The sequence below is a fragment of the Chlamydotis macqueenii genome, chromosome 3 (assembly GCF_036417535.1).
Source record: "Chlamydotis macqueenii isolate bChlMac1 chromosome 3, bChlMac1.mat, whole genome shotgun sequence".
NCBI classification, from domain to species: domain Eukaryota; kingdom Metazoa; phylum Chordata; class Aves; order Otidiformes; family Otididae; genus Chlamydotis; species Chlamydotis macqueenii.
In genome coordinates, this window is record NC_141558.1 from 45988069 (window position 1) to 46002617 (window position 14549).

General features: G+C 35.6%; 1 protein-coding gene across 1 annotated transcript in view; it reads left to right on the forward strand.

Moving 5' to 3' along the window:
• The window catches only part of GRIK2 (glutamate ionotropic receptor kainate type subunit 2), a 386634-nt gene that overhangs the window by 286069 nt on the left and 86016 nt on the right, over nucleotides 1-14549 (forward strand). The window contains exon 13 of the mRNA XM_086745932.1: nucleotides 1059-1276. Within this exon, the coding sequence (XP_086602058.1) occupies nucleotides 1059-1276 (218 nt within the window). The remainder of the gene's footprint in view (nucleotides 1-1058; nucleotides 1277-14549) is intronic.

The following is a 14549-nucleotide window of genomic DNA, read 5'->3' on the forward strand; positions in this document are numbered from 1 at the left end:
AAGTTTCTGAATACTTCTAAAAGATCTTATGTAAAGTTCTTACAATGAAGCTTGAAATTGTTTATTTGACATAATTAGAAATTTAATTCAATTCAGTTATAACTTTATGGAAAAAAATCCATACAAGCTCATTTATAATAAATATTTGTGGCTGTAATTTACATTAAATTTTATTTTTTCCTATTTTTAGTAATTGGGCACAACAAGAGTTTATGTGCTTCAATTTGTCTCATTAGACTCTAAATTAGCATTAATAATTATGCAAATTACTATACAGCATCTGTCTTCCCCCTCCATTCTTTAGTGCCATGAGCAGGCAACTCCAGCAATGCATTATAATATATCCTTATCTAGTTTATGCATAATAGTCTAATATTTTCATTGCTGCTTTATCAAATTAAGCGTGTGGCATAGCCACCCATGTCTATCTGAAATTGTGGGGCTAACTATAGAGATGGGAGATGTTCTTTATTTTATCTAGGCGGTCAATAAACAATCCTTTACAGCAATACAAATGGTGAAAGTCAAAAGCATATAGATAATAGATTTCAGATTTTGTATTTCAGATATGAAATACTTTACTTCATATCTACTCCTTTCATCAATAGCTGATTTTTATTTACTTAAGTGGGTTTTTACAAAATACTTAAATAATATTTATTTAGTGCCTTGAAGATAAAGAACTGTTTAAATGCTTCAATATTAATATTAACTTAGAGGCGCAGTCCAGCCAGGATTTTTTTTCTGGAAAGTCAGTTCAAGTAACTGTTTTTTTTCACATTGCTATGTATATTTATTTAAAAATTTTTAAAAGGCATTGATTGTTGAGTCTCCCATTACTATCTTTTGATTCCCACAGCTCCAAAAAGATCTGTCTTTATAAGTGTAATCAGTTCTTATTTTTCATTTCAGTTATGTGTGTTTGCACAAGCAATACATGTAAGCCTGTAGCTTAAAGATTTTTTTGCACAGTGATTCCATCTCCCCACTGTGGGAAAAAGTGCTGAAAACTTGTTTTCTGTGCATTGGTTTCACCTTTCTTCCCTGGTTTTCGTTAGGTTCTGAGCTCATGCCTAAAGCCCTCTCCACCAGGATAGTGGGAGGCATTTGGTGGTTTTTCACACTTATCATCATTTCCTCGTACACTGCTAACCTAGCCGCCTTTCTGACAGTGGAACGCATGGAATCCCCTATTGATTCTGCTGATGATTTGGCCAAGCAGACAAAGATAGAGTATGGGGCAGTTGAAGATGGAGCAACCATGACTTTCTTCAAGGTAAGCTTTATCTTCTGTTTGAAAAGATGCTATATCCTGGTTATGGGGGGAAAGTTTGTGCATCTTGCTGGGGAGCAACAGATATGATTCCCACTGCTGTCAAAAGCAACTGAAAATCACTTTTTTTTTTTGACGATTTGCAAGATAGCAAAGGAAGCAAATGCAAAATCTCTCATGGGAAATAAAGGCAATTTCTCTGATGATTTTTGCTTAAATTTATGGCAGTGGAGTAGGTGAAGAAACCTGAAAACTTTGCTCAGACAGTTTTAGAGTTGTGTACAAAAATGAGTTTTGTTGGATTAAGAGTTACAGTATCAGTTCAATAGCATTATACTTAATCACAGTCTTTGTTCAAGCAACAGGACTACACTAAGGATGTTGGAGATTGGATTGAGAAAAGCTTGTTAGACTTTGTATTTTTTATAAACTTTTGAATGAAAGTTGGAGTCCACATAAAAAGCTCAGATTCTTCTAGTTTTTTTTTTTCTATTACTTTTAACCTGTTACTAAGATAATTCAATTTGAAATATAGTTAAATATGCTGCTGGATTTGAGAGAAATCTTTCTTTTCTTGCTTCATCAAGCCTTTAAGTGGGCTTAAGTGAGAAGTATGCATGAAGGAAGAGAGGATGGTTTGTTCTGTAACTCCTTGTGTTTTATAGCAAAGAGATGTCTCAGCTCTTCCAGAGAGAAAGGTGTTTAACAATATTTGTCTGATCTTTTGTACATTTTGAAGACTTTTAGCTAGTATATTCTGGTTTTATGAGTTATTACGCTGTCACCTAAAGCTTTGCGGTGTCTGTTACATTGGCATTTGAAATTAGAGAGTGAGGTCCAAGGTAACTTGTAAACTAGTGCAGAAATTGAAGAATGTGTGCTCAGTTCCTCTTATCAGATTCAGAGAGTACAAAATTTATTTAGAAATCAAAGCTAAACAGTCACTATTTAATCTTATGACCTTACAGTCAATCAAAGTATACACATAAATATTTTTAAACAGTAAAACTCTTAGGCTTTCAGCTTCTACTTGGAAATAGAAATCAATTCAGCTTCAGTATCTTGGCATGTTTTAGGCTGCTTAACTTATAGTATGCATTGGGAAGGTTCTGAGTACTTTCCCCAGAATGCTTGTTGGAAAAGTAGCTGGTGAAGGTAATAGAAGTAACTAATCAATTAGAGGTCTCTTGATGTCAGGAAATAGGTGAAGCATTTAAAAGAAACAACACTGAAAGTTTAAAGAGTAAATTTTTAAAAGAGTCAAAATTATTTAAGTCTCAGGACATAAAAAGATGATACGTTATCTATTGAGTTACCAGAAAACACTACAGGGCTTTAATTTAATTTTTGTCAGACAGAAAATATTGAACTTGTTCTAATTGAAATTCAAACTGTGGACTCTGAAATATTAGGAAGCAAGTTTAAATTAGTAGTATCTTCCCTTCCGGTTGCCAGAAGCACTTTTCTCTGCATCTTCTTAACTTTCAGTTTTCCTTCTCCCCCTGCTAATTTTCTCTTATTCACTCTTTTCCCTTTTTTTTTTTTTTTGGTATGTGTGTAAACTCTGGGGGTTTTAACCACACAGAGACTACGTCTCCTTCTCTGGATGCTTTTCTTCTCTGCATATTAATATTCTGCTCCCTTTTCTGCAAAGTTCTTTCTTTTTACTCTCTTTCTTTCTCTGTTTTTATGTATCTAGATGTATTTTGTGTTTACCTAGTATATTGTGTGTAAGAACTAGAGAGGACTTACTTCTCATGAAATAGCAATTGTACATCCTGCACAGAAGATTGTTGTTTGCAGTTGAAGTAACCTAGACTTATACACAATAGAGTTATGGTGTCGGATCACGTACTTTGGTGTTGCTTTTAATACATTAATGAATTCTCCTTCTTCACTATGAATGAAAAAGAGAAATTGGAACAAAACACAGGATTTCTTTATTTAGCTGATAAATTTTAGGTCGAATTAAGGTTTATTCTGTTGAACAAATATATTTTCTGGGCTTTGTATGTGAACATATCATGGTTAGTGTTTTCTGACATGAAAATGCAATGATAGATAAGAACTTCTGTTCCAGCTAGCAAAAAAATTATTATTCCAAATATTTTTCTGATGTTTAATATTTTATCTAATAGTATGTAAATTAATTGGATCCATTTCATTAGGTAAATAATACCAAACTTAAGCATTAGAAGTAGCTACAACTGTTCTTGTAGTTTATCCAATAAGTGAAAATCATGCTCAAAAAGAAAAATAAACGGAAGCTATATAGTGCCATTTGATTCATTCAGTGTATGAAGAAGCTTCCCGGTGGAAATTAGCCATTGCTTGATGTAAAAGCTATTCACTAGAGCTACCTGTGTAAGGAATACAATCTAATCAAATATATATTCCATGAAAATAAAACAAAACATTTGTATACAGTCCATTTGTTACAGTAAACTTCCTGGTAAAATTACATATTTTTCCCTAATGAAGTTGAGTTATCAGAAATTAAAATACTATCAACAGTATACTATACTAAAATACTATCAATACTGTCAACATGGTATATCTGTATTTGTATATTTTAAATTATGCTTCTATTTTGTATAAGCAAACTGCTTCAGGAATGTAGTTTCCTTACATAAAGAAAATGAAAATGCAAGAAAATATTTTTAAATAAGACTCTAAATGGAATTGCTTTAAGAGGTACTACTAGAGTTGAATATCCTATAGATACTACTACTAAACAATAATATAAAAAGCACTTAAGAACAAGAAACTGATAAAGTAAGACAAAAACTATCAGAAAAATATCTTAAGTGACAGAAGTGACACTGGAGGTAGATAGTGTAGAAAAGTATAGATTGTACAGAAAAAGGCACAAGAGTTGCACACATTTTCTGCATTGTCTACAAAAAAAAAAAAAAAGAAAGAAAAAAAAACCCCAAAACAAAAAACTCAAAAAATGCAACAAACCAAACCAAAACAAAAAACAACCAAACAAAAAACCTCAAAACCTCCCCAGGATAAATATTTACATTCAAATTTGTTTCAGAATATTTTCTGTTTTATCAGTAAGCTAAACGAGAGTTTAAAATGGTATCTATTGTATTCTCTGATATGTAGACAAGTAAATATCCAGTAGGAAGCAACACTGCCTTTTTATATGGTATTAGGGAAACAATTAATGAACTATTGTATCCTGTTCTGATGACGACACTTTGAAAATATGGTTAAAATTGGACAGAGTTCATTAAAGGTGAAAGAATGACTGCAAGTCTGGAAATAAGCATTGTAGTTAGAGGCTGAAGAAGATATATCTGTTTAATCTGCTGAAGAGAAGGTTGAGAGGTGACTTGATCATGGTCTGTAAGTGCCTTAATGTGAATGAGACTTTTGACAGTAGATGACTGTTTAATCTAGCAGAAAAAAACATAATGAGATCTAATGTTTCAAAGCTGAAGTTAGGCAAATTCAGACGACTAGAGATAAAGTGCATATTTTTAAGAGTGACAGTAATTAGCCACTACTACAACTTACCTAGTAATGGGCTGGATTCACCCATAGCATGCAGTCATTATGAGGAAAATAGATACAGCATAACCCAAACACATTATTCTTTTGATTTAGAGGCTACTCAATGAAATCGATAGCCTGCATTATACAGGAGCTCAGATTAGATTTTAGTAGTCCCCTTCTACTTCAAAAATCTATGAGAGTATGACTTCTAGGAGGCATTGCACAAAGATGATTGAGAGGATAAATTTATCATCTGTGTGTATGTTTTTCCTTAGGTGCTTTGTCTTGTTTTAATGAGAGTGGATTGAGTAAAACAGTGGCATTATATTACAACAAGAAATTAAGGCACCAGATGGTTTCCTAATGTTAAATGAAATTATTGTATCTTGGTAATAGTTATTAGTTCCAATCACAGTGAGGCTCAGTAGCTGCCCATGAGACTGACAGTAATTTCTGCGTAAATTATCTGTATAGCAGTCCATGGAATTCTTTCTTAAAAAACTCTGGAACCCAGCCAAAGCTGGATGGTGCTAAAACAAAAGAAGAACATATTTTGAAGGAGAACCTAAATGGGAATCAGGCAAAGAAACGAAAATCTTGGAGAGCACAGGGGATATACTTTGAAAATGCTTTTACCCTTGTGAGTCAAACATCCCTGTGAAATAGCTTCAATGAAAAAGGACAGTGTTGTCTCCAGAGGTTTGTTAAGTCCTCCAGATCACCCTATGCCTCTTGGTGGTCTGAGAAACAAGACACTACAACTCCTTTTAGAAGCCAGAAAGCAGAGGAAATTTAAGTCCTCTCTCCTCTTAAGATCTATTTATTGAGCGTGATCACATAAGGGAAGTAGTTTTATAAGTCTGTTGTATGCCTTGTGTGTCTGGTGGGCTGTTTCATTGGGAACAACAAAGAAAACTTTAGTATTATCCAAGAATTAGAAGGAAATAAATGCGAGAGTAAATTCTAAGCCATATCTGCTGCTAGGCTCTTAATTTCCACTCCTATGTGTTTTGGTGTTTTTCAGTTTTTTCTTAGTTATGAACTTTTCTTCCTTTCTCTTTGGCCGCTTTTGTCACTGTTGACCATTTTCAAGTTTCAGAAGCCTCTCTTCCTTCCTCTTTGTAATAAAATAAAAAGCATTTATTATTTTTGTAAAAGGTACATATCTCAAACTAGCTGTTCTTGGATAAAAAGACTCAGATTTCTCATTGCCTCTGATTTCTGTAGTGTCTCAGTCTGTTTCTCAAAATCACAATGTCTGTCTTCTTGTTGAATGACAGTTCTGAAGTTGAGGACAACAATGTTAATTCCAACCTGTTTCTATTTTTACTAGAGTTCTCCATCATCACACACAAAGAAACTACTACAGCACGTATGCTATATGTAGTCTACAATTTTATGATATTTTTTGTGTGAAGTTGCTGTGTACCCTTATTTTTGTAATAATTTTTCATATCTGTACCTTTCAATCTCAGAATTTTTTCTTTTATTTGTTTTTGTACAGTACCATGTACAATAGAACTTTTCTCAGTTATGGTTAACTAGGTATTTGCATACCAAATAGTAAAAAACAAAGTAATTTTTCACTCTGTAGTAGCAGTAGATTAGTGTAATTACTTCTATATCGTGAATGAAAGGTCTTCTCAGCTCTCTCTGACAGTCACATATTTTCACATATTTTATATCCTTGTTTTGCTGATAAGGAATTTGAAGCACCGAAAGGGAATGCATCTTTTTTCAGGATTACTTGTTGAGAGGCAGATAGGGGACTAATTCAGGAAGGCTGACTCACACACCTTAGAATTATCTGAATTAGACTATTTAGAATAGACTATTTATCACCTATATTTCCCAGTTTATTTCCTTTTCTTCAGGACCCATTTTTATACTTCAGCGCTATTTTTCTACAATATTCCCTGTTTCTTCCTGCACTGCTTTTTCTCCACAAAGATCCTTGCTGATGACCCTTTTCAGTGTTCCCCCTCTCCTTACTTCTTACCGTAGCTGTTTTGTTACCACCTCCCTCAGGAAATTTGGGGGAGTGCCAAAATTCAGCACTCAGTGTCTCTCTTCCTCTTCCAAATTCTCAGCCTATTGTTAAAGGAAACAGCATGAAGCTCTACCTATACATTGCAAAATCTCAGAAATAGTATCTTAAGGAAAGAAGGAGTTGTAGGGGAATTTTCCCACTGCTGACAATCAGATTACAAGTGACAGATCCCCTGACATAAATGAAAGAATAGCAGCAAGAATAAAGGTATGAATGTCATTAATTTGTCATAAGTGATGACACTTCAATGGGTTTTTCAAACATGGGCTTGGATGTTGTCATAGGCCAATTATGTTTATCTATTTAACAAATAAGTATGCATGTACAAAAACATGGGCATATAGAAACATAGAATCATAGAATCATAGAATGGTTAGGGTTGGAAGGGACCTTCAAAGGTCATCTAGTCCAACCCCCCTGCAAGAAGCAGGGACATCCCCAACTAGATCAGGTTGCTCAGAGCCTCATCCAGCCTGGCCTTGAACATTTCCAGGGATGGGGCTTCCACCGCCTTTCTGGGCAACCTGTTCCAGTGTTCTATAACTCGCATTGTAAAAAATTTTTTCCTAATATCCAGTCTAAATCTACCCCCCTCTATTTTAAAACCATTACTCCTTGTCCTATTGCAACAGGCCCTACTAAACAACCTCTCCCTATCCTTCTTGTAGGCCCCCTTGAGGTACTGGAAGACCACTATAAGGTCTCCCCGGAGCCTTCTCTTCTCCAGGCTGAACAGCCCCAACTCTCTCAGCCTGTCCTCATAAGAGAGGTGCTCCAGCCCTTTTATCATCTTCGTGGCCCTCCTCTGGACCTTCTCCAACTGGTCCATACATATATACATATATATACATACCTAGAACCTTCAACTGAATGCTGCGAATAAAACATGATGAAGTTTAGCAGTGCATATCAATTTTTTTTGGTGGAATTGTTGCAAGTCAAAGATGAAACACCACTTCTGAGCTTCTCATATATCCACTGACTGACAGTGACTAATGGAAAACAATTTTTTGAGTCCCAGCCTCCATGTGCTGATTTGGATAAAGCTTAAAAAATAATTGGTAGCAGATACCATAATTATATGTTCCATTTGCTTTAAAATTATTTCACTTTATAGATAACTTGCATCTGAATTTAACAAATACAGACTTGTTCTTATGCATAAAAACACACATGGCACTTTTGACTAAAAAGGGAATTTAATATAAATACCATCTAATCTTTTTTTTTTCTCCTTATTTTTGATTGTCATGGTTTGGGCCTATCTGCTAGAAGCATATACAGTTGAAATGCAATTTTTCCTATTTCCCATGATTATTCCCTCTTTGTGGGAACACCTGTTTAGTTAACCCCTACTTCTTTGCATGTACAAAAAAAGCAGGCACAGATGCAAATCTGTAAAGCAAGGTCTGTGGTCACTCCATACGCTTATAAGAACTGAACATACAATGACAGAATCAGTGAAAATGAGATACAGGCTTTGTCCAGAGACCTCAAAACACTTCTGCCTCACTGAGTTTTACTTATTTCTTTAATAGATCAAGGAAGCTAGGTAGATGTAGGTAGGTTAGATGATGCATTAACACAGACTACAAGAGCAGTGGTACATTTGAATTTTAAATAGAAGAAATTTGGATAAATTCGGTACCATTAAGTTATTTGAGGTGAACTGTCTTTTGAATCTGAGGGCAGAAAGCAGAACTAATTCACATAAAGGGCCTCATTCCAACCAACTCTCTAGGTACTGGGACAAAGTGACCGAAATAGTTTTATGCTGCCTTGACCCTTCCACTCTCTCTGGGTTGTCAGAGCCATTACTGTTCCTGCAGTAAATAAGAGCATATGTTTGGCTGCCTATTGCATCTCAGTGCTGAGGCATGAAAGTAAAAGAAGATGGAATGTGGTAGAAATCTACTACCTTTCCACCCTTGATTTTGTCCATGCCTATGCCTTTTCCCTTTCCTTTCCCCATTCCTCATTCCTTAGACCTCCTTCCCCTGTTCCTACATTATGGGCTGAAAAAGGTGAATACAAGGACTAGTCAACTTTTCTTTTCTGCAAAGATTTATACTGCATTTTGCTGTATATACAGATAGTAAGCACTCTTAATAAGCTGCTAGATAACATGTGGTATTCATGAGTAATTATGCTCCAAAATCACAGGATTTATATTTATCATTTACACCTGTCTCCAGATACAGCTCTTAGAAATGAATGAAACATATACAAATGCTTTTTGGGGTTCTCTCAAATAAATATACGTAACTTTCCAGTGAAAACAAGCTTAGTCATTCACAATAGTTAAAATATTGAATTAAATAGTTGACATATTAATTGAGTCCCCACTTATTTTTGAAAGGAAGTCAGAGACATCAAAAATAGCATTAGGGAAAGTTGTCTTTGTTTTTGGATCAATTAATATTTTCCACAGCTCAGCATCTGCTTCTGCTTTATCTCAGATATTCATAGAGGGAAAAGTCTTATGCTGATCTCGCCACAGAACTTCCAGATGGGCTAAACTATGCAACCAATGGTCCCATCTGGCTTTCGTGTTCCATAAGTATTTCTTCAGTATGAATATAATTTAGAGCTAAAATGAACATACTAGCAAGAAGCCTACATTTGTATTATTTTTCAAAATTCCATCAGACAACAACATGCATTAATTAGTGCATGTGCATTAATGATCTATACTGTTAGGTATGTTATGGAGTTTATCTGAAAAAAGCTGGTCTTTCTCAGTGTATAAGACGTGGGAAAATATAGCAAGATCTAATTGCCACTTGGATAGAAATAAAGGATACAAGAAATCAGAACCCAGAGAGGGGAAAAAAAAAATACTAATTAACTGTACATTTGTCTGTAGAAAGTCAAGCCTGATGATATACAAATATTATCCAGACTACACTTTGAGTCCTAAATTGTGGAAGGATTTTTTACTGGCAAAAGACAATAAGAGAAACTAATACTGTTTGTTTTGGTTTGGTTTGGTTTTTTTTTGAGCATATATATTGATGCCACTGAAGACAAGAGAAGTAGGGGCTTTTTCCTTTGAAGTCAAATGGAGTTTTATCACTACTAGTCACTGCAAATTGCTTCTGGTCATATCTCTCAACAGCCTTCTTGCTGTGTAGTTTTGGGATCAACTTAAGCCAGTCTAATTGTGAATACTCCAGCCTTTTCTTCTGCCTTCACTCTCAGGCTCTGTTGGCTCTGCATGTCATAGGTCTGTGGCAAGAGCCAGTCTAGCTTTCTGATCCAACTGAAAATTAATCTTTTCTTGTTGTTGCATGTTTACTTCTCAGTTGTGGAGAAAGCTGCTCTGACTGCTAGAATGCTAGAACTGATGCGAGAGAAGCAAAGGGTGTCTGGTTCCATGGCAGGGTGATCTTGTATCACCCTGCTAAATGTGAAAGCCACTGGGAATCTGCACCCTTTGGGAAGTAAATTCTGTTGCCTAGACATTTGGAGGTGTGAAGATACAAAATGTAATTGCAGATACTTCCAGAATACATGTTGTCCTTATGTGCTATTGTGGATTTTGTCTTAACTGGTAAGCCATTTTGCTTCCTTTCTCCCACCTGATGCACTTCACTCTCTGGCCTCTTCAGGGCTTGTAATGGCACTGCTGACAGAATCAGTTGCAAAAGAATAACTGAACTCTGGGTTCTGATCGTAGGTTTGATTGCAAGGCTTTTTCCTCAGAAATGCATAACCTAATTACTATCTAGCCTTATCACCTTTCTTTCCTTCTCCCGCTGCTTTCCCCCAGGAGGCATAGCAAGAACACTTCCCTTTTCTCTTTTCAACTTTTTTTCTCTCTACATCTGTCTTTAGATCATGAGCAAGGTGAGAAAGGGAACTGAACTAGATCATAGAGAATGCTTCAACTGTAAACAGCATTCTGTATGAAAGACAGATTTCAGAGTTATGATTTGTTTAGGAAATTGAGAGTACATCTGAGAACAGTTTTAACTATCAGAGTCTGAAAATAAAAATCGTCTTGCTCTTCAAAGCAAATAGATCTATCACCAAGTAGCCGTATAAAGTCTGCAAATTTGATCTATGACTCATCTTGGGAATGTAATTCAGAAACAATTCTCCAGAGTTAAATGTGTCTTGGTTTAGCCAGTTTTGTGTGAGATTCTGCCATGTGAGCAACATTCAGTGTTGAATTCCTGCTCACTGAAGCAGCTTGAAAGCCTCCATTCATTAGCAGAGGTGAACACTTGGTTCTGCCTTGTCAGATTATGTATGATACTACTGAGGTGTTGTCCACTGCATTAGCATTGCTTTGTGTAAAGAAATATTTACAGTGCAAGAATTGCCCAGGACACCACTTAAAGTCTTATTATACTGACTAATTTCTTCTTCAGAGTTATTAATTGTTCCAAACACAATGCTTGTCAATACTGCTTAAACCATCCTTTTCGTAATACAACTAAGGTAATAATTACATAAGTTTTTTTTTTTTGTATTTGAATGCTTTTTAGCATTTTTCAGTATCCATACATTAGTTGAACTTGTATTTAATATATTCAAGATCGTTAATCTGCACAATATAAATTACCAATTTATACAAAAGATATACTAAACTATGCTTTAGTCTCATAGAATCATGGAGTTATTTAGGTTGGAAAAGACCCTTAAGATCATCAAGTCCAACTGTTAAACTAATACTATCAAGTCCACCACTAAACCATATCCCTGAGCGCCACATCTACATGTCTTTTAAATACCTCCAGGAATGGTGACTCAACTGCTTCCCTGAATAGCCTGTTCCAATGCTTGACAACCCTTTTGGTGAAGAAATTTCTCATAATATCCAATATGAACCGCCCCTGATGCAACTTGAGGGCATTTCCTCTTGTCCTATCACTTGTTACTTGGGAGAAGAGACCAACACCTACCTAGCTACAACCTCCCTTCAGGTAGTTGTAGAGAACGATAGTGTCTCCCATCAGTCTCCTTTTCTCCAGGTTAAACAACCTCAGTTCCCTCAGCTGCTCCTCCTACTACTTATTCTCTAGACCCTTCACCAGCTTTGTTGCTCTTCTTTGGACATGCTCCAGCAACTCAGCATCTTTCCTGTAGTGCGTGGTTCATAACTGAACACAGTATTCAAGGTGTGCCCTCACCAGTACTGAGTACAGGGGGACAATCATTTCCCTAGTCTTGCTGGCCATGCCATTTCTGATACAAGCCAGAACGCTGTTGACCTTCTTGGCCACGTGAGCACACTGCTGGCTCATATTCAGCTAGCTACCTACCAACACCCCCAGGTCCTTTTCTGCCAGATGGATTTCCAGCCACTCTTCCCCAAACCTATAGCATTGCATGGTGTTTTTACGACCCAAATGCAAGACGTGTCACTTAGCCTTGTTGAACCTCCATACAATTTGCCATAAATCCAGCCTGTCCAGATCCCTCTGTAGGGTATTTCTACCCTCAAGCAGATTAACACTCCCACCCAGCTTGATGTTGTCTGCAAACTTACTGGGTATGCACTTGAAGAGTGCAGATAATTGTTAAAGATACTAAACAGAACTGACCTGAATATTAAGCCCTGAGGAACAGTGCTTGTGGCTGGCCGTCAGCTGGATTTAAATCCATTCACTATAATTCTTAGGGCCTGGTCATCCAGCTAATTTTCTACCCAGCAAAGAGTGCGCCCGTTCAAGACATGAGCAGTCATTTCTTTATGATCTGAGTACTCTATTGTTCAGAGGATTGTCTGCCTATTAATACATTGGACCAAAGATAAGCAATATATTTTTCAGCATTTTTAAATTTGTTTAGATATGGCATGCAGTCTTTCAATTTACTCATCAATTTATTGTATAGGAAATTAGGGAAGGTTATTTTTTCCATGTCTTAAAAGCTGAGACAGTCACCTGTAATAATGGTGATGACCATAAATAATATATTCTTTTATGCTGAATTTGACTTAAGTTCTCATAATAGATATTTAAATGTAATTGGCAACCAAAATCCAGATAAGTTATGTCAATTCTCTGGGAATCATTGTGATTTGAGGGGAGAATGAGAGCTTTTATTGTATTAGTACATACTCTTAGTAAACTATTATTTCTAGTTAGAAACTAGGTACTGTGAAACTTAACAAAAGATATAGTATTGTTTACCTTAAGATATTTGTGTTAGAGTATTCTATTTTTGCATTTAAGAACTGAAATCAGCTTCCTTCCAATGAGCTATAAAATACAGCAAATATCCTGCAGGATTTTGAAGACTTGACATTTTTGGTCTTTCTTTGAAGAACTCTTACTTTCTTGTGCAACAGAAGGCCAGTGGTAACAAAGAAACTGTTCCATTCCTCTTTCTGTTGCTCTCACTGTCTATCTGTTTCTTGGCCCTTCATTTTTTATTTTTTGATACAAAAGACACTCCCCTTCCTTGACCTACAAGGGATCTTCCAGAACTCTTAAGAAGCTTGTATATGACATGTCTGATAGAAGTTTCGAGTACTTTTTTGTCCATTTCCACTTTCTGAAAAAGAAAGATGCGTCCCTAATGGAACTTCCTTGAAGAAGGCAGACTAACACCAAACATTTTCTGTGATCTGTTGGGAAGGCTGTCCAGCTCTTCTTTCCCCCTTTTAACTTATCCAGCAAAGAAGCTCTGAGAATAGTTTCTTTGATGCTAGAACTTCTATCTAAGCCCATCCAGGCAGTTATCATTCAAGTGTAAATCTGTTCAGGTTGAATTGCTGAGGAGTTTACTTGGCTTGACCAAAACCAGCAGTTTGATTCCTTAATTTATTTTATGGCTACACTTAGTGTTGCTGATGCAGCTTTTTTCCCTTGAAGTACTGAGACACTGTTCATTATAGATGTGCAATCCAACAACGATATTCTAGTCAGGGGTTTGGCTACCCATAAAATCAGAAGTTAGCAGAGGAAACACTGAAATGTCAGTTATAGCTTCCCTTTCCAGTCATGCCTGCCTCATACAAGAAATCGCTCTTCTGAAATTAAAGAGATTTTATTTCTTTTCTTTTTTTTTTTTTTTACAGCCTGTTCATAGTCAAGAATATTTGACTGTATCAGTGATACAAATATGAAAGGAGGATTGAAGGGAAATTGTAAGGCTCATCTCATAAGCAGTATGGAGGCCATTATTTTTTCATTCTTATTCAGCTAATAATGGATTTCTGAATTTATTTCCAAGATAGAGCTTGATTTTTAAATGCTTCAAATAAATATCTTAACACTTCCAAAAAACATTAAGACTCCTAGTTTTAAACTTCAGGTCTTCAATTGTCCTTTCAGAAATATAGAATGACTTTGATAATTTAAATATTTAACTTTTAGTGGAATAAATCTAACAACAAAACCACCATAACCCACAAATTTTGCAGTTATAATATAATGACATTTGAGATGTGTTTTGTTATTTTTACATTTGTTGACATTAGTGATGGAATCAAGTCATTAAAAGCCTCCTTTTACTCTGCATTTGTCATTCTATTTTTTAATATCTATTTTCTTACATTGTATTGCAATACATAACCCCTGCTTTAATAATATTAACAACTGTTAATGTAGCTAGTTTTACTTCATAGGTAAAATTTATACCGGGGTAATGTATTTTTCTTTTGTAGATATAAGCGTGGCATCCCTAAAATCATAATGAGTAAAACTGTAAATAGGCTATATTCCTGAAGTTTCTTAAAATATGTAGGGTAGGACTGTACTAGCA